This window comes from Lissotriton helveticus, chromosome 4_1, assembly GCF_964261635.1.
Source record: "Lissotriton helveticus chromosome 4_1, aLisHel1.1, whole genome shotgun sequence".
Lineage (NCBI taxonomy): Eukaryota > Metazoa > Chordata > Amphibia > Caudata > Salamandridae > Lissotriton > Lissotriton helveticus.
In genome coordinates, this window is record NC_136063.1 from 2,103,858,796 (window position 1) to 2,103,879,767 (window position 20,972).

The 20,972-nt window shown below is 45.0% G+C and overlaps 1 protein-coding gene across 1 annotated transcript in view; it reads right to left on the reverse strand.

Moving 5' to 3' along the window:
* Nucleotides 1-20,972, reverse strand: part of LOC144829539 (synaptotagmin-like protein 2) — a 739,182-nt gene that overhangs the window by 460,310 nt on the left and 257,900 nt on the right. The window contains exon 2 of the mRNA XM_078688777.1: nucleotides 9,274-9,815. Coding sequence (XP_078544903.1) covers nucleotides 9,274-9,398 — 125 coding nt within the window. The 5' untranslated portion in view covers nucleotides 9,399-9,815. The remainder of the gene's footprint in view (nucleotides 1-9,273; nucleotides 9,816-20,972) is intronic.

Here is a 20,972-nt window from a genome sequence, read left to right on the forward strand (position 1 = left end):
TTTTGGGTGGTGGAGCGTCAGCGATGGCCTTTACATTTTCCAACTTGGGTGTAACGCCCTGTTGACCGATCTCATGTCCTAGGTACGTTACCGACTGTAGTCCCAACCAACACTTCGCCCACTCCGCTGTCAGCCCTTTTGTTTCCAGCGTCTGTAGCACATGTTCCAGCTTCCGGTCATGATCCTGCTTGTCTCGGCCCATCACCAGGATGTCGTCCTGGAAATACTGGACGTCTTTGCAGTCCCTGAATAGTTGGTGCATCATCTTCTGGAAAACCGCAGCCGCCGAGGCCAGCCCGAACGGCATGCGACAAAACTGGTAGCAACCAAACGGGGTGATGAAAGAGGTGAGACTTTTGCTGTCCGGGTGGAGTGCTATTTGGTGATAGGCCGATGTCAAGTCGATAGTGGAGTACCACCTCACTCCTCTGGTCTTGGCCAACATTTCCTCAATTCTGGGGAGGGGGAACTTCTCCACCACGATATTTTTATTCAGTTCTCTCAGGTCCACGCAGAGCCGGACCTTCCCATTGGGCTTCATCACGACCACCAGGGGCGCCAACCATTCCGCACATGTTATCGGTTCTATTATCCCCTTCTTTTCCAACTCCTGCAGTTCCTTCTGGACCGCCTCTCGTACCGCAATCGGCACATTTCTCACCTTGTGAGCTACCGGTATGGCCCCTTCCTTGAGCACGATCTTGTGTTGGAACTTTTCCATCCGTCCCACCGTGCCTCCAAACACTTTTGGGTAGCTCTCCTTCCACTTGTCCAAGTCCGGCCATTCCTCTTGGTCTGCGAGTAGTATTTGTTCTTTTCCACCAGGATCCAGCTTTATCCCCAAGTCACCCTGGTCCAGCCATCCAAGGACGGAGGGTCCTTTCTCCGCTATATATAGTTTGCACCACGCTGATCGGCCTCTGAATTCAAACAGCAAGCGCCGGAACCCCATCATTGGAATGCGGTCGCCATTGTAAGTAACCGGCCGAATGTCTAGTTTCTCCAGCTCTGGGCCCAACTTGGGTCTGAACATTTCTTCCCACACTGCTCGCTGGACAATGGTGAAAGGAGATCCGGTGTCTGCCACTACCGTGATGGTGATTCCTCCCATAGACATTTCCAGAATGGGTTTCGTGGATTTCTTCCCTTCTACACTTAGTACTTGGTCGTATATACATAAGACTGTGATCACCTCTTCCTCTGCGATCTCCTCTAGGTCTTCTTCGCCTTGGTCTATGCTTTTCACCATTCCCTTGGGATTTTTCTTCCTACACACCTTCTCGTAGTGGCCCAAAATGCCGCAGTGTAGGCACTTAGCTCTGAACGCGGGACATCTCCGATCACGCGCCGGAACCCCATCATTGGAATGCGGTCGCCATTGTAAGTAACCGGCCGAATGTCTAGTTTCTCCAGCTCTGGGCCCAACTTGGGTCTGAACATTTCTTCCCACACTGCTCGCTGGACAATGGTGAAAGGAGATCCGGTGTCTGCCACTACCGTGATGGTGATTCCTCCCATAGACATTTCCAGAATGGGTTTCGTGGATTTCTTCCCTTCTACACTTAGTACTTGGTCGTATATACATAAGACTGTGATCACCTCTTCCTCTGCGATCTCCTCTAGGTCTTCTTCGCCTTGGTCTATGCTTTTCACCATTCCCTTGGGATTTTTCTTCCTACACACCTTCTCGTAGTGGCCCAAAATGCCGCAGTGTAGGCACTTAGCTCTGAACGCGGGACATCTCCGATCACGTGCGTCGTGGGACCAACTGCCGCACCTGTAGCATGATTTCTTGCCTTCATTGCTTGCTTGTTTCCCTTGCCATCTGTTGGTTCCTCTGGCCATCGGTTCTTTGCCTCTCTGGTCTTTCCGGTGGTCTCCCTCTTGAATCCTGTTCACCATCGTTGGGGGGGTTATGTCTTTCTTTGTCGCATCGGCACATCTCCGTGCGAGTTACGCCCTCTTTACAATGACCATTACGTCTCTGAGTGTGGTGTCGCCGCTTGCCCATAACTTGTCCTGGACATTTGTGCTAGTGGTGTGCATCACGATCTGGTCCTTTATGAATTCGTCTTCCCACAAAGCGTATTTGCACGGGGCAGCTAGCTTCCTCAAGGCCGCTACATATTCCTCAATGTTCTCTCCCGGGCGTTGTCTTCTCTGCTGGAAGTTAAACCTGTCCACTGATACACATATGGTGGGGCGATAACGTTCGTCCAGATCTTCCAATGCGTGTGCATATACATCCTTGTCTGCATCGTCCCTCTTTTTGGGCACCAGGCTCTTGTAAATCCTGAGACCCTCCGGGCCCAGGTTCAGTAATAGGATCCGTTTCTTCCTTTGGGGGGTGAACGATTCTTCGTTTTCATCCTCCAAGACCCCTATGAAATTGTCGATATATTCTTTCCAGTCCTCCCACTTCATCAGGGGGTCCCCTGGTTTCGGTAGGAATTGTACCGGCGCAATCGCATAGCCTGCTGGCGTGCTCATCCTCACCTCCCTGATCGCTGTCGATTTGACGTCCTTGCTGGTGGGACTCCCTGGGGTGCTGTCCTTCACCTCTGTGGTGGTGTCTTCCAGGGGACTTTCAGTGCTAGTCCCCGCCTCCTCCTCTTTGGTAGCCAGCGCTGTACCTCCAGGGCCCGGCGTGGCGGTAAGGGTTGCACCGTGGGCTGTCTCCTGTGGGGCGTGCTGCAGCCTCTCCTGCCTCTTCGCCGCCTCTCAGTTGTCTGTGGCACTGCCACGCTCCTCCGCTCGTGTGGTGGCTCAGCTGTGCCTTCCCATGAACCCTCTGCGGTGTGGGCTGTGTGGGGCAGCTCAGCTTCCTGCTGTAGTAGTGTGTGGGGTTTCCTACCCTGCTGCTGTCCACGTGGGTGTCCTTGTATTTTCTTTTCCTGTCCACGTGGGTGGTCAGCTGGGGCCTCCCGACCTCGTCGCCACTGTAAAGTTGCAGGATTAATGACAGGCGGACCACTAGGTTGTGTTCCAGTAAGTAACTTTATTTATATATTTAATTACGAGCAAATTGGAGGAGCGCCGGCCGGCGCTGCCGTTCTGTGTTCTCCCCGGCGCGCAATGGGGAATGCGCGCGCAGCGCGCCAACATGGCCCCCGCACGTCACGTCTGACGTGACGTGCATAAACTAGAATGCAAACTCTACAAAAGCCTCTCTTCCAACCTTCTAAAAAGGGGGTGGAGATAGGCTTAACACTCTTCCATTCTTTGGCTTTGTCTCGCTTGGCAATTACTAGCCCCGCCTGGTGCAGCTTGGCATCTATTGTAGTCCAGGTCAACAGACTCAAGTAGTAGGGCTAGTCTGGGGTCCTTCGGGATTCTTCAGCCCAACACCCGCCCCAGGCGTGTGTGCAGTGGCGGCTGGCAGAGGTAACGCTGTGAGGCAGTGAGGCGGGGCGAGGGCAGGGCTGGGTGGGGGGATAGTGGAGTCCGTCATACGACGACAGATATTTATTTACGTTCACCTTTGCCGTCGTATGTCAGTCTCCACTAAGCCCCAACCAGCCGCCCCCGCTCCGCCTCACTGCCCCACAGCGTCACCTCTCCGAGCCGCCACTGCGCGTGAGCATTCCCGCTCAGAAGGGCACTAGCAGCAAAATAACTTTGATTAGTGCCTCCGATACACGAGTGTTCCGCCTTTCTACTGGAAAACTCCTCTCAAACACCTATCAACTTCCTTATGTCTTACCACGGCAACAAATAAAGGGCCTTCATTTGACAACCTAGCACCAGTGAGTGGCTTCACTTAACATCATGGGAGTCAGTACCTGTAATATGATAAACAGTAACAGATGTACTATGGGCATTAATAGCTGTGAAGTTCATATATTTCTATTGGTGAATTAAGTTCACATCAATTTTCTGCCATGAGACTCAAGGGATTTTGTGCCTTCGGTGAGGTACATTTTTTCAGCTCATTCCTTTTTGGTAAATCTGTAACTATGTTGCTCAAATGTGCTCATGAATGGAGCAATTCCAGTGGGGTGGCACCAAATGTGCAAACTATGTATCGTATGCATAGAAAGTGTACTAATTTCTGGTCATAAAATTATATAATGCATTTGTTATAAAAAAGTGTGCTATTTTATGTTTGCTTTAAATATATGGTCAATCCACCACAGATTTGCATTTTTGAATGAAATAGAGCCAGGGTGCAGGACTAATGTTCTGTTTTGTTATTTGATCATTTGTGTGTGATGTCACAGAGTTGTCCATGCTTCACCTGTACTCTTTGATGCATACATTCTTCCATTTCTTCGCTTGATAAAATCATGAGGTTTGAAGGATCAGATAAATGCAGATCATAGGCAAATATTGTTCTCACGATGACAACCTTGAATTAATTCCTGCTCATATCAAATGTCTGAGAAACTGATGCATTGATGAAAGCAAGGCATCTTGAGCTCAGGGGCAGTAACAATGGGGTCACTGTTGTGGGGATGAAGAGATTCTGCTATGGAGGCAGATGCAGGACCACGTTCTGTTATTTACTAAGGCTTCCCATATCATTTAAAGACAATAATAAAAATAAGGAGCTGTTGGGGGCCATTCGTAGGTCCATCCCCCTACTTAAAGATCCAGGCCTGCCTGGCTGTCATCTCTTTGCAGCACTGTAGGTTAGCTGAGCGGGTGCTTTGTTTAAAGCATGCACTCAGCTAATCTCGTTGAAAGAAAAATCTCTGAACGTGGGAGTTTGTTTATACTAAACAAAAATCACGAAATGGGCCAAATAATTGCACATGGGGGCTGTTATCCTTTTTACCTGCCCATGTCTGCTAAACCTTGGATGGTGGACTTGAAAATGAGTAATGGTGCCTCCACCCTCAATAGGGTGGGATGAAAGTCACTGTGGCGTGGAACGTCCATAGTGGACGCAGCACCAGGTCAGAAGTTTAGAAAAGCAGAAAGGGGTAGACCCCTGGGGACTGTGCAACTTGAAAATTGCCTAATATCTAATTAGGTTGTCTATGCCTAAATGCATGTTATAACAATAAACCCTTAAACTCATGAGGCACACGCAATTCATATCATCGGATTAATTCAAATTGTACAATACAATGAACAAAGAGATGTACTTGTCTTGACTTTTGGATTTATTTTCTGGCTTTTTCTTTTGCCATTAGAACTCCTTTAGCCAACACGTGTTTTTTCGTTTTGGGAAAGCCTCCCTACGACTTCATCAAGGCTATTATGTCCGAAATATATCTATTATCATTCTGGTATAAGATATTATTTAGGATCTAAAAAATTCTTGGTAGTGGCTTCTGGTAAGTTTAACCTCTTTATCTCATTGTCTAGTTGTGCGATCTCCGCTTGTAGCCTGGAGACCTTCCTATACGCATTCTCTATTAGAATATCCATTAGTTTCATGGAACTTGACATGAGTTCTTTTTCCAATAGAGTCAAAAGACCATCATCAAGATCACCATATGTAGGGATGATCTGAGTTCTTAAACCCCTCGGAACCCACTGGGGTTTGATATATTGCTTTAAGGTGGCACCATCCCACCATTTCGACATTTCCTGTTTCTTTAGTTTTTCCAACTTTGTAAATTTTCCCCCAAGCCCCTCCTTATGTTATGGGTCTCCACTCTTAACTGCATCTACTACTGTGCTACCTCTGCTCAGGTTACTGTAGAGTTCCTCTGCTACTCTACCTCTGTCCAAGATGTCACTCTTTATCCCTGTCGAAATGGTGGGATGGTGCCACCTTAAAGCAATATATCAAACTCCAGAGGATTACGAGGGGTTTAAGATCTCAGATCATCCCTACTTATGATGATCTTGATGACGATCTTTTGACTCTATGGGAAAAAAAACTGACGTCAAGTTCCATGAAACAAGTGGATATTCTAGTACAGAATGCGGAAAAAAAGTTCTCCATTCTACAAGCGGAGATCGTACAGCTAGAAAATGAGATAAAGAGCTTAAACTTACCAGAAGCCCAACCACGAATTTTGAGATCCTAATTAATATCTTATCAAGGCACCAGATTCATATTAGATATATTTCGGATATAATAGCCTTAATGAAGTCGTAGGGATACATTACCGAGACAACGAAACACGATTTGGCTAAAGGATGTCTAACGGCAACAAGAAAAAGCAAGAAAATAAATCCAAAAGTCAAGACAAGAACATCTCTGTATTCATTGTACTGTACAATTTGAATGAATCTGATTATATAAATAGCGTGTGCCTCATGAGTTTAACCATTGATGTTCAGTCCTAGGATTGATAATTAGGGAAGTAGGGTGTATCTTCCCATCATTTGAGAGCACCTCGAACCTTACTCTGGTCAATATTAAACTATATGTGATAGCTATATGAGTGCCTCAGACCTCATAACACCCAAGTGTTAGAATTAGTTATAACCGTAAACCCACAACTGCAAGAAACATTTTGAAGTAGATAGAATAGGTAGTTTACAATGTTGCAAAAAATTCTCAAGTGAGATAAATCTCAGATTTTTTAATAAAGTGAATAGGATCTGGATTTGTATTACAATAATAATGTTTTTTTAAATAAATGTTTACTTATAGCAAAGTTATAAGTCTATTTCAAAATACCTGGATAGGACCATTGGATAGTGAGGTCCCTCGTTTTGGTCAATTCGGGAGTGCGAAGTAGCTCACCTCCATAGTGAATTAGCAAGTCCGTCCACTGACTTGGATCCAGCTGCATGATGGACAGGGCAGCCACTTTGGGGCCCAGTGACTCTAAACCTTAACTTTTCACCTGAGCAAGATGTAACCATATTGCTAATTCACTACGTAAAACACGTATAACTTTGCTTCATATGATACCATACTTGGTCACATTGGAACAAGTCCAGCAGACATACTGGTTCTGCAGAACATACATTTTCTACAGTTGAAAATAATACGAGGAAAATACTCCTGTTTACCAGTAGCCTTGAAAAAGCCCCAGGGCTCAGCCCAAATTTGGGGGCAAAAGACGTGTTAGCTGGCACAGGTTTCTCAGTTTCTCAAAATACTCTACGTCCAAAAATATCAATAAAATTATACTTGCAATAGTGCTCCAGATCGGTAAACATCACTTACAACGAAACTTTTACAACGCACTACCATTACAACGCGGTCATTACAACGCAAACCATTACAACTCATTGCGCTGGGGGGCGCTCTAGGATAGGGAATAGCTTAATTTACTATCCAATAACCTTCCCTAGTGTCCACGGGGACTGGAGTTGGAATAGTAAATTAAACTATTCACTATCCAGCACCCAAAAGCGCTATGCGTTGTAATGGTATGCGATGTAAAAACCGCGTTGTAAAGGCAGGCGTTGTAATCGCCTGCGTTGTAACGTCATACATCCCTTCAGATCATATTAACTTAAAACAAAATCTGACCTTTATCGCATAAAAAATTATTAGTACCATTGTAAACGGTCTACCCTATCTACTTCAAACAGGCGTGTAGACTGATGGAGGGGTGGGAGCAATGCTAAGTTAGGGCCACGCTCTTGTTACGCCAAACTCTAAATACGATCCGTATTGTGTTAAAGAAATGTCCTTATAGGGCTCTCTACAGAACAAACTGAAGGATTTCTTTTCAATAATAGTTATTTTTCCCCACAGATTGGACCTTGATTTCAGGGACAGCCACCATTTCAAGACACAATTGCTTGCTGGTCTCCTGACAAAGTAATTTAATTGATTGCTGGCCGCCCAGAACAGAGTCATAAAATGAGGAGGCATGGTCAAGTGGCATCTTTTGAATGTGATGACTTGCGGTCAAATCAAAGCCTTGGCACTTTACTGATAATTTGGACATTCTGGGCAAAACACTTCATCTCTGTCTGCCCCCCAAAAATTAAGTGTGGAATGTAATTGTGTAATTCAAAGATGTAACGCCCTGCTGGGTGTACACAGTCATGTATCAAATGATGCACAACACTCCGCTACACCTCAGCTGGGTTTGCTCTATATACATGCTTAGACACACACACACATTTAGCTGGTCAGTAGTTTTAGAAGGGGAGTGCACGTGTCAGGCCTCAGGAGGTCCTTGCATTGCCAGTTAACTATGACCTGGATTATATTTTAAAATATCTACCCTAACAGTGAGCTACAATGGGGGCATGTCCTGAGAATCTCTACAGCGATTTGAAGTGTTAATCTTCATCCAGATATTTTTGATCAGGAAGGTTAAGAATCATGTCTGTTCCAAAGATAGCCTATCCCTGTAGAACCAAAGGGTCCAGGTTACTTTGGCCATATATGAGCTACCTGGCTGTTCACAGTCAATATGTATCAGGGCATTGCACACAGGACATGATCTCTAGTGGGCCTTGTTTCCTCGGGTGTGTTCCTCACAGATAGCAGAGGAGGAGACCTCAGAAGGCTCCTATTCCAGTCCCCACAGAAACAGTGGTGGGGCACTAGGAGGAAGGTACCTTGTGGCGGTGTTACTTCGTAAGTCACCTGGCAATAACACAGTTTCAGTCAGCTGAGGAGGAGTCAGTAGGAATGCGTATGGTGGCTAGACTTTTAGGCAGACATTCAAGGCATCCTGCTGGTTGGGGCCACACCTTTGCATCGGGTCTTCTGAACCCCACCCATGTCGATACGCATGTCAGAGTGTTCTCTTTCTCGTCCATTGGTGCCCAGGTAGTACATAATTAGCACCATGATGTGAAAATGAATTACCTTTGTAATGGCATATACTCACTCTGAGCATTACTGTAGGGCAGAATTAGGAAATGTGAATATACAGTCAGCATATGAATTATCCTCCCTTTACATACAAGCCCCACTGATGCATTTACTTGTTCTAATAGCATAGATGGGTGGATGCAACTATAAATGTGGTCCCCATAGTGTCTCTGAAGTGATCTCAGTCTTGCTTCCTTTCTATAAATTTCCAAATAAGTCATTCTGTGAGTTAACTTGCATAATGGAGAAATACATTACAATTCTGTAGATTCTCCAGTAAGGGCACAGATTGTTACAAAGGCACCTGTGGCCTACAAAGAGCATCCTCAGTGACCCATGCAATTGGTTGTATACATTATGTCTGCTTCTGCTATCCTGATTCAATAAGCTATGCCAGTGGGTATGTGGCCTTTGATGCTGTTGGTTTAGCTTCCCCAAGCTAGCTTTTACTTGATGTGTTTGATATTCTAGGTAAAGCAGCATTGCACAACAGCCACATGGACATCCTACATGCCAATTCTAAAAATATGAATGACCTGGGTAATTATTTTCTGTCCTTTCACACATGCCATATATCATACCTGATTCGGTCGCCATCTTTTTTCTTCAGTTCTTCATCCCTCTGCAGTACATGCATAAGCTTCTCATACTCCTCCTCGGTCAGAAAGCTTAGGTCCAGCATCTTCTCTTTGTCGCTCTTCTTCATTAGCTTAAATCGTGATGTCTTTAGGCCTTGTTGGATAAGGGCATTGTAGCCTGTGGCTGTCGCGCTCTTAATACATCTGTGCCAGGTCTACAACATGCCACCTGGGATCAGCACCAATTTTAAGGCCACATTATTGGTCCAAGCGCTACTCGACGTCAATTGATTTCTCTTTCACATGATCATCCGAGCAAATTTTCCTTTATGCCGTAGGAGGCTCGCCAAATAGTCTTTTTTCTCTGTTTCGGCCATGCAGCACTATTGCTTTCTTCTCAAAGGGTGGAACACCCACACTCCCGATGCAATCGGTCACCTTGCGATCAATTATCTGTACCCGCAGACAGCCACAACACCCAAGGGAACTTCGGGCATGTTCTTCCCTTCCATCAACAAAGAAAGTTCAGGAGCTTTCAGCCACGGCTGCAAGAAAGAGAAAATAAGATGTCTTAGCGAATAAACATGGCATATGGTGACTGTATGTGTACACTTGGGCGGGTATTTGCTCTAGAGCAGAACTTGCAAAGCGACCTGTCCTGCTTATTCCCATGTAGCTGGCACCTTCAATGCCTTTATGCAAATGTGATATCTGAGTATTTCAGGCTGCTTTATCAGAGAAAGCAAACATTTGGCGACAGGGCACCTAGAAACATCTGACCGGCAGGCCACAGTTTCACGGAGGGTGTTTGTGGTGTTACACTCCCCTAATAAATGTATTTTCTGATAAATAGTTGGGTACAGGTGCTTTCAGTCGGGTATGCTGAGTTGTAACTCGGATTTAACCGTGAATGTTTGAATACACACAGAAACAAACGCACACACACTCTCCCTTCTCTTTTTTTTTTTTTAAAGTCCTCAACATTTTTGGCTATTTTTCAAAATATTATGTTTTCTCCACAGAGCCAGAGCAGGCGTAAGATCCTCTTCTCACATTGCAGCCAGGACCTGGAACGAGCTACCGGCAGACATCAGACGCGCCCCCTCCCTGAACACCTTCAGGAAGACCCTCCAGACCTGGCTCTTCGTCTAAACAGATCTGCGCCCCCCCCCCCCCCCACTATCCCCCTCAGCGCCTTGAGACCCTCACGGGTGAGTAGTGTGCTTACAATTCCCTGATTGATTAATTGATTGATTGATAATGTATTTTAACGTCATAAGATATCGTGATTATTGGGAATTCTGAATCTCCCCTCCATCACCCTCCAATTTAACTGGCCAATTTACGCCCCAGCTGACTGGGTTACTCAAGCTCTACTAACGTCACAACAATGTCACCTTGCTAAATGCCAAGGCTGTGAGAGTGTTCAGGTAAAATAATGTCATTGCACAACAAAACAATTTCAGGTAAGATACTAGAAACATTGAACCACATAAGTTGTCTAGGGCTGCAGTCTATTTTGTGTGCTGTGGACGGTGCCACGAGGCACATTTCTTTGTTAATACCTACTGAAGGGCGGGGCTGATGGAAGGCTGCTAGTGGGCGGGGTCACGCCACGCCACTTCCTCATCCACATCTCTTCCCAGCAAGTCGTTATTATGATAGGGGGTAATGAAGTGCTCGCGCGGGCGTTGGCGCGTGGTTACCAGCTTGACAGCTGGCGGAAGAGAACTGATTTCGCAGCGGTTGGACTGCACCTGTCAGCCCTTCCCTGTAATGGGCGCGCTCACACCCCAGGCACGGAGAGTTTAATTTCAAAACCCACCGGATCTGTGAAAGTTCTGATCTGTGGAACACAACAGCCCATACCTAATGCACAGACCTTTAGGCTGTCCATTGAATATAATAATACGTCTGCATTTTTTAAAAGCCGCTAATTAGTACGTTGATGTTATTTTAACATATGTCGCAAGTCACTTCGGTTTGGTGCAAAGGTTAGAAGGTTAGAGGCATGCTTTCCCAAAATAAATACATCAATAAAAAAAATACCTGCAGAGAGTAGACATATTTTCAATGCAAAACAGGAAAAGTCACACATATAAAACGAAGTTCAAGGAGGGTTGGGTCCATGCCAGATTCCAAGATATTGCTGTAAAATAGGTTACATTCAATGAATCTAAAGCAAACTCATTTACATCGTCTGCGGTTATCCTGAAAATCTGGCATGGATCTGGCCCTCCTGGGACTATGTTGGACAAATCCCCTTTAAAATCATGGCAGTGTAAAACTGAATGTTTTCCCACACTTTTGTGAGGTCGACAGACAATGCACCCTTTGAAGCTTGTCAGCGTTACTAAGCATTGCATCAAGCATTCTTTGCAAAACAATTTTCACACAAAAGCTTTTTTGCAAGCAACCTTTTCCACTAAATGTGAGACTTTGCTGCAGTTGTTTCCCATGAACCTACTTTCTGTAAAAAAATATCTTTACAGTCTTCTTCAACCTCAGACAACTAGCAAAGCTTTAATAAAACGTAATGAAATTTGTGGAGAAATACCTTGCAACTGTGTATATCTGTGACGTGGAAACTTTCATATATTTTTCTCTTTTTAAGCTTGTGTTATTCTAACCACATTGGCAGGACTAAGGCACATATGTACAGTTATCCCTCTTTATGCGTACCTTTCATTGTGCAGTGGCTGTAGACATCCACAACAAATATTACCTCCCCATGAACCTACTCCAAGGTTTCACAGAAACAAGCATTGGCTCTTATTGATCCCTCAAAGAATTGTACCGGTTGTACCTTTTACCAATGTAAGACATCATTGGTAACAAAGAGCTGTAAACAAGTGACGGAGACTGATTAACGCTCTGAAGCTAGAAAGTTCCATCAACAGGGCAATCAGTCTATAGTTTGGGACCAGCCCTAGATCACCTTTTTTTTTCTTTTAATAAATCGGATGTAAAATGGATCTACGCCATGATACAGGGACTATTTGAGTTTCAAATGCACTACTATGTGGAAGAGGTGTGGCGCAGCGGCAAGGGTGACTGACTCTGGATCCTGGGGCTCACGGTTTGATCCCTGGGGCCGGTGGCAGATCAGCCCAGCACCATGTGACTCTGGGCAATAGCGCGCTTAAACTTCCCGAAGGTACCCAGCGCCTTGACACCTTCGGGTAATTGTTTGTGCTTTACAAATACTGGACATTTACTATAGAGAGTGAGAGGGTAGAAACCCATTAATCAACATTAGATTTAAAGAAGGTGGTGGAGAGGCCTTTGAGGCCTGGTGCTCCATATGATCTTGAAGTTTGTAGAATATGTGAACCATGACTACAAGATAATTCAGCATCCATGGGGTAGCCCAATCACCTGGTGATGTGGGTAATCCAGTTTTTACCTGCCAGAATGCCTTTGAGCACCCCGGGCGGCACATTTGAATTTTCAGCCAATGAACTTCAGAGTGTGTTCTCTAAGCCTCCCAAACTCACTGATTATATCTTTTCATCAGAGATCTTGTTACCTGAAATGTACTTGCATTCAATAGGGACTTCTTCATGTGCCCCAAGAATCTGTTTAGCTCTTTTGTCTACTGTTCCAATGTTTGTGTGTGCCATATTTTATTGGTTAGAGCTCTCTCTAAGCATAGGTCAATTTCAGGCCAGGTTGGGGCCTAGTGTTAACATGAACTTTGTAAGATCAGGCCATACAGGGTCACAAGTTGTTTGCGGAAGCCACTCTTCTAGAGGATGTGTAGTTTCAAATGAATCAAGAATGTCAAAGAACCCTGCTGAGAGGAAAGTATAGTCCAACACCGCATTTCGATAATGTTCCAAGAAATGTGTCTGTTTCAGCGGCCTGTTGGAAGGGAACCTATCATTCCGAGAAGGTAAATTGAATGAAGGTAATGTCTTGAGAAGTCTAACACCCCTGGTGTGCAACTATTGTCCTGGGAATTCCCCAGAAATTGTCAGTGCATGTAAGAAATGGATGATCCATCAAATTTTATTTCAAGTTAAGGTTAAAATCCCCTGTTGGGACTGGTCAGTCATCTCTCTCCCTGCTGAGTAGTGAGTGAAGTGTGGTTTCAAGGCGTGGTATAGTACATGCTTTAATAGTACTGTCAGACTGGAGATAAATACTTATCGGTAGGAGTCTGGAGAGAATAGACTGATTTCCCTGTGATATGCCCAAATAGGCCTGGGATGTCGCATAGTCTTTGGTACACAGATATTCAGACCCCCTCTGGCTCTACCCTTACTTAAAGGTTTCATAGCATTAACACAGAAACTCGGGAAGCACAAGGCAGAAGTGGGGTCACAGCACCATGGTTCCTGATAGTACACCATATCACTGGAACAAAGAAAAGAGTAACTGGCGGCGTCTTTCAGAAGTTTATCCAGCCCGGCTACATTCCAATAGAGCATCTTTAAGGCCCCCTGCTGAATTCCGCTCCCTGTTTGCATTGTTGAATGCTGTTACCCCCACTGAGAGGAAGACTTATACAGGGCAGGAGCCAATCAGTTTCTGTCTGTTCCATAATCTCTTTCCAAGGGGTAACATTTCTTTACAGCTTCTTGTCTCCCTGTTTGAGGTTTCCTAATGAGTGTTAATTCATCAGTAATTGAATTGCATATGATTAACTTCCAGGGACCTATGGCGCTAAATTTCAGAATGACATTGTAATTGTAAATTGTATTTATATGGTGCTTAAAACCCTGACGAGGCGTTGCGGTGAGTAGCAGACTACCCTGGAACCCAAGGTTAGAGGTATATAGGTTAGGATTAGTAAAACGTGCTTCCTTTTCATAGTAGAATTAGTCGTGTTTAGGTTGGTCTGTTGAGAGATCATGCATTTATTCTGTTGTTTAGAATAGGGATAGTTTAATTAAGGTTGGTTAATAAAGGGAAGATGTGAAATGTTATTGGGAGTGGTAAAGGTTTGAGATAAGTCAGAGAGTGGATGGCAAAGAAGAGGTGGATTTTTATTTAGATAGCTCAACTACCATTAGACTAACTTGCTCACCTACGACCATAATATTCTGATCAAAATTGCACAGTCAGGACTCCCAAGGAACCCTTGCAGGGGCTAGACATGGTAATAGGTAGGGCGGTGTGGAAACGTGTTCTTCTGATCTGCATCATTTGTACCGGGACTCCATTGCTTTTTCATTGCCATCTCGTGTCAAACACTTCTACACGACCCACCTGGTCATTTCTGCTGATGCCTGAGGAAATTCTAACTGACACGACAAAAACCATCTTGCAGCCCGCATTTCTGCCCAGGAACTGTCACACATCCAACCGCCCCTGTTCTTTGCAGTTCAACTAAAAGCCACGAGACACTCACACCCTGAGTAAATGATTTGTTTTCCATCTCCTACTCCCAGCCTGGTAAACATCCTTGACACCGTGATCAGGTTATCTGGACAATGGTCTGACTGCTGGCCCTTGATCAGGGTGATTAAACAATGACTTGAAAGACCAGGCTTTGATAAAGGCAATTGAACAATGACCTGAAAGACTGAGCCTTGATCAAAGCCGAGTGAACAATGATTTGTGTAACAATCCTTGACCAGGTCACCATCTACAAACATCGTCTGGATCTGGTTATCAACTGCAAACACTCCCCTGATTAAACAAAGAACTAACAGCCAAAATACTGGGATGAAAAAGTATAAAAGGCTTGTAAGCTGCAGAGTGAAGCAGCAGCCTCCTCTGTCTTGTCTCTGACTAGCTTGGGACTCTGTTCCATAGCCTGACTATTGAATAAATCTGGGTTCCTCCTGCAGACGAAGGCTCCTGTGTCTCCTTTTACTAAGTATGGGAGGTATGGAAGACTTGGGCGGTTCCCCCGCCGCCGAGACCCAGTAAGTGGGTTTAACCGGTTCTTCAGCGGAGATCAAAGCACACTATGCCCATCGAGCATGCTTTCCCTGGTCCCCTCTGATATCTCCCAGGTTATGCTCCTTATGCGTCTTCCTGGGCGTGCCACCCCATGTAGGGCCCTATATATGTGTTTTTGCAGATGCTTCACTGTGCTTCTCTTCCAGAGCTCTGTCTGTCCTCTCTGATCTACTGCTCTTGAACATCTCTCAGTGTGTCACCCTCACACCCTTTGTTACCTTTGCTTCTTGTGCCCCTTCACCCTCATGCTCTTCATCTTCGTGACACTTTTGTCCTCTGACAGGTTCCATACCAGCCCTCTCATCATACCCCTGTACTTCCACGCCGCCTCACCTCCTAGCCTTAGGGCTGAACCTATTCTGTGTCTGAGGGAAGCCTGAACTGCTGTTGTCTATGATGAAACACTCCTGTGTGTGTGGGCAGCGTCCACTGCTGCTTTCTAAGCTGTATCTAATTGTGTGAGGGAAGCTTTCACAGCTGCTGGCTATGCTGTACTGCTTCCAAGAGAGAAGATATATTGCATTATTTCTGTCTCTAGCATATACGTTTTCTATGTGTAAGGGAAGCTTGTACTACTGGTATCTAGGCTTAACCTCTTGGGTGTGAAAATGAAGCTTGCACTGCTGCTGCCCACGAGGTACCTGTTCTGTACATCTTACTAAAGCCTGGACATTTTTTTTCACTTTGCAAAAGTGAATGGGATTGCTTCAGTTAATGCTTGCTTCTTGAGGCAGTGCTAATATTTCCCAGTGTGACGCAGTGTTCCTCGCTCAGAATGTATGCTCCTCTCCGTCTGATGGAGGATCTTTGCATGAGTCACTCATGGAAGCGGGTTCTGGCCAGGGCTTCACCCAGGGAGTACACTTTGGTGGGTTCAGCTCAAGCAGCTCTGCTTGGCAGCCTGGGAGGGGTGCCAACAGAGTGGGTGGGCCTCCTTCCTCTCTCCTCAGCTCTTACTGTGTGAATGACTATGGCCAGGAGAGTTTTTGAGGGGATAGGGCAGGTGAGAATTAAAGAGGATAGGTCATTCTTTCTCCCCTAGGATAGCCCACTGTTCCCCAATGCTGCCTGAAGAGCAGACATGGGGTCTCAGGGAAGCAGAAAATACAATGAGTCATGTCTCCCAGGCTGAGGCCCCTGTTCCTCAGTGTCCTACTGAATGTCCAAGTCACCAACCCTTTCCCTGCTGCACCAGCCTCTTCTGGGACACAGGTATGTCTATCGAGGTGCTGCTGGGTAAATAAGTAACCCGGAACTACTTAACTTTACTTGCAGACCGAATAAAAGCTTTTTGATAATGTCACGTGCAACGCACTGTCGCGCCAAACAATTCTTTGCTTTTAATTACGCCATAAATTTCAATTTTTTTCACGTTCAAACTGAAAAATCTTTTAGACGCTCAGAAACCTCTGTTATCCCCCAAGAAAGGGGTTGCTTTGGAGCCCTGGAACACGCCGTATCTGTGGCGCTGGTAATGTTCGACAAAGGATGAAAAAAGATAACAAATACCTATTTATGTATATCTTTATTTATTTTATATTTAAAGCACGCCGCTCTCCAGGCATACGCATGCACAATTACCCCAGATGATTTTACATTTGTAGCTGGTATTAGGGCATTTCAGTATAAACATAATGTTGGTGTCCCAGCCATCCCTGTGAACACACCAGCAGTATTGTGGTTGGTTACCTACTTTTATAGTGCCAACATAGCTCGAAATTAGGCTGCGTGCCTATAACACACCTATTGTTGACAAAGTTGATTTATTCAAGCCTCACCTTAGTCAATAATTAAGAACAAACACAAATGGCTTAGGTTGATCAAGGAGGCAATTCAAAGGCCATGTCTCAATGGTAAATGCTCTGAAAAAAATAATTATCAAAAATTGTTCAGCACTGTTAGAGAGGAAAATATTTAAGTTGGCATAAACAAACTCCTCGTGGCGTCTATGGATATATTGCCGTTGATGCTAACCTACCTACAGTAATGCAGAAAACTACAAAACGCAGCCGTGTAACAGCATGACTAATTTATTACAGCGAGGAGAGTCTGCCTGTAACTCAACAATGACTGCTGAGGCTGAATGCTACTTCCTGGATTGTAGCTATTTAACCCCTTCGCTGCGGCGGCAATTCCACAGCAGCGCTTGGGGTGAGGGGGGCCGCGCGGTGCTCCCATGCTCATGACGGAACCGCGCCGTCATGAGCCTCGGGCGCGCTGTGCTTGTTCCGTCATGGCCCTGCCCGCTCAATGGAACGTCCAGCGCAGGCGCGAAATCCGAGCGGGCCGTGACGGAACCGCTCCCTCACCAGCACAGCGCGACCGAGGCTGGTGACGGAGCGGTTCCGTCACCAGCATGGGAGGGGTTAACAAGGTGTGCCACTAGGGAATTTGCATTTTAACGATTTTCAGCATAACCACGGTCTATATATACAGTTCCAATCTACTTTAATTGTATAGAAATGTATCTTGTGAATATTAGAAAATTCTGATTGGCTCCAATCTTCGTGGACTATCAATGCACAATATGGCACAATAGGAACGCATGAATTAGACATTTTTGTTGTCTTAAAGTAGGTGTTTACATATTTTTTTAAGAGCAAGAGAGTAAACAGTAGGTCAGTGAAGGATGAAAGAGAAGCGGACCCAAATAAGACAATCTAGGTAGCCACTGACTTGTATTTTTTATGAACCCCCTGGACCTTCGTTGGAAACCTTCACATTGGCCAATAAATTACATTTACGATGTTTGCATTTTTTCCCTGTTTGATTTAGAATCCATAAAACGTGTAGCATATTCACTTTAATTTTGATCTAACTGTAGTATAAAGGGGCTGTTAAAAGAAAAGGAGAAGTTAGCATGTATAACAAGTTTCATGTGTAAATCACAAAAATGTGGTGGAAAGAGTTTTGAGAAAAAATCCCGATTAGAATCTTTCATGTTTTAATTTTGCGCTTATTTGACGCAAATACACTTTTTTCGGGAAAGTATTTGATCAAACATTACATATATGATGAAGTCGTTTGGTTGAAATTAATAAACACATTTTATATAGAGAATGATTCCAGTCTCTGCCTTTTGTAACAGGTGTTACTATTACCTAGTTCAATGGCACTGTTTATGGACCTCAGAAGGATGAATGGCTGTTCAAACGCGATATTGTCAACTAAAAGCACAGAAGTCACCATACCATTTTGCCACCTAACAAAGAATAAGAGCTGATTGTTTCTGGGTAAATAGTTCTTGTTCTATTGCATACATTTATTATTTGATTCTTTAATTTAAAAATAATAAAATAAAGACTATGTTAATAGTTAGAATTAGGATAAAAACACCCTATATATAGGTTGAAATTAATGGATTCATTCATTATTCTCTAGCTGAGAGGGTCAAAAATCCTAGGGTGATTTTAGATAGTGAACTCTATCTTAAATGTTATGTTAACCTCCATTTATAGCGCGCACAGTTTCTCGGAAGTGTCCCGGTGCGGAAGCCAAATGGTGGAGACAGAGGGGAGCTGACCCGGCTGGAAGATTACTTGAATAACAACGTTTTTAAATGTTTTTTAAACAGCCTGAGGTCACCAATGTTTCGAAGTTCAAAGGACAAGGCATTCCAAGCCATGGCCGCTCTGACAGGCTAATTGCACAGCTGCAACGTTCTTCTGGCTCATAAGAAGGCTAAAGAAAATGTTCCCCTTCATTCCCTTCTCGACGCGGAAGCAGGTCGCCAAGGTGCTGGTTATGTCCAGTTTGATTATTGTAGTACCCTTTATCTGGACTCTAACATTAGTGCCCAGGCAAAACTACAGGTGGCAAAGAACGCTCTTGCTAGGGCGATTCTTGACATTCCCAAGCGTCAATCAGCTTCAGCGGGGTTGCATGAGGTCCACGGGGTCCCTAGCTGAAAGCGTATTATGTTTAAAGCTATCTGCATTGTACATAAGGCTCTCTATCACGCTAGTCCAGCTGGGCTTACGGAGATGATCCATCGGTACATTCCTTGTAGAAACCGCCGCTCAGTCCATCACAACCTGGTTACCCTTCCTAGAGTCCGTAAGAAGAGATGGGGGCAGAGCCTACGCAGTCGCTGCAGCCAGACTTTGGAACTCACTCCCCCAGTCTTTCAGTTAAAGGGCAGTGAAATCCTTGTGCGCACAGTTGGCTCTTCAGGGGATGGAATATGCTATATGTACACATTCCAGCAGGCTGGACTACGGAAACGCCCTCTACGCAGGAACAACAACCAAGCTCCTAAAATGGCTGCAACGTATCCAGAACGCCTCAGCACGACTGGTCCTCGACAACCCCCGACGCAGCCACATCACCCCCCACCTGAGAGACCTACACTGGCTCCCCATCAACAAGAGGATTACCTTCAAACTCCTCATCCACGCACACAAAGCTCTACACAACGCCGGACCAGCATACCTCAACGGACGACTCAGCTTCTCCACCCCCACCCGCAGCCTCCGCTCAGCCAGCCTCGCTGCGGTCCCACGCATCCGGAAAACGACCGCCGGTGGCAGATCCTTCTCCCACCTCGCCACCATGACCTGGAACACCCTTCTCACCAACCTTCGACAGACCCAAGACCTGCTGATCTTCAGAAGACTTCTCAAGACCTGGCTCTTCGAGCAGTAGCGCCCCCCCCTCCCAGCGCCTTGAGACCCTCGAAGGTATGTAGTGCGCTTTACAAATCCCTTGATTGATTGATTGATTCCTAACTGAGTCAGCGTCCGAGTTAACGTTAGAGCTAATGTCAGAGACACTAAATACTCTAACGCAAGTAAAAGAAGGTGATTCATGCCTTTTCGAGGTAGAGAGTCAACGATACAATAGGTCTCCATCAGACAGAGCGTCACTCACTATGATCATATTACACTTATTATGTCACAGACTTTATCGATATGCTATGGTCCAACACAATCTCAAGATAGTCTCACTGAATGTTAAGGGTATAAATCACCCTATCAAAAGAAGGAAGATCCTTGACTATCTCCTCAAACAGAAAGGTGACATCATCCTACTGCAGGAAACAAAAATTTACTCCAAACAATTTAACCAACTTAGAGACAGGTTTTACAACGAGGTTACTGGCTCTGAAGCTATAAGTTAAAAAAACGGTGACTTTAGTAGCTAAAAAAGCCAACATAGATCTCGTATCAAGCTCTACCGATACACAGGGAAGGTGGTTCACAACTAAACTGGTGACAGACAACAAGGAATTCTACAATACAAACATCTATGCCCCCAATAGGGATGACTCGGCATTCTGAAAGGGCCCTTGCCTTTCAGAAAGGAATTAAAGGCATGGCTGTATACTATATAGGCAGACCCTTTTTTATCATCATAAGTGTTTCATTTGCTGCTAGACTGAAGCTGACTGCTGTGGCTATAGCTCCTTGACGCCTACAGGCAATTGTTGCACTTTATAAATTAAATTCAAATCATTCTAAATGCGCACTGATGAATATTTACTGGCAAAGTCTCACGGACTTTCAAGTGATATTAAAACTGGTCATAACATAAACTGGTTAGTTGTTTGAACTCTACCTGGATCTGTGTGATTTTAGGATCCATTATCTTCCAGACCTTCTGAGCAAGCAATGTCTGTCACTTTCACAGTTGGACTTATGTTGTTAAAATGAGTATGGTGAAACACACGAGGTAGGTGTCAGTGATTTGAGGAAATAGTTGTAGCAGAGCCAGCAACCCAGTGAGTGAGAATTAACCTAGACGTCCTTCTTTTAAATAAAATGGAGATAGCAATTTTTGGTGGCTGAGAG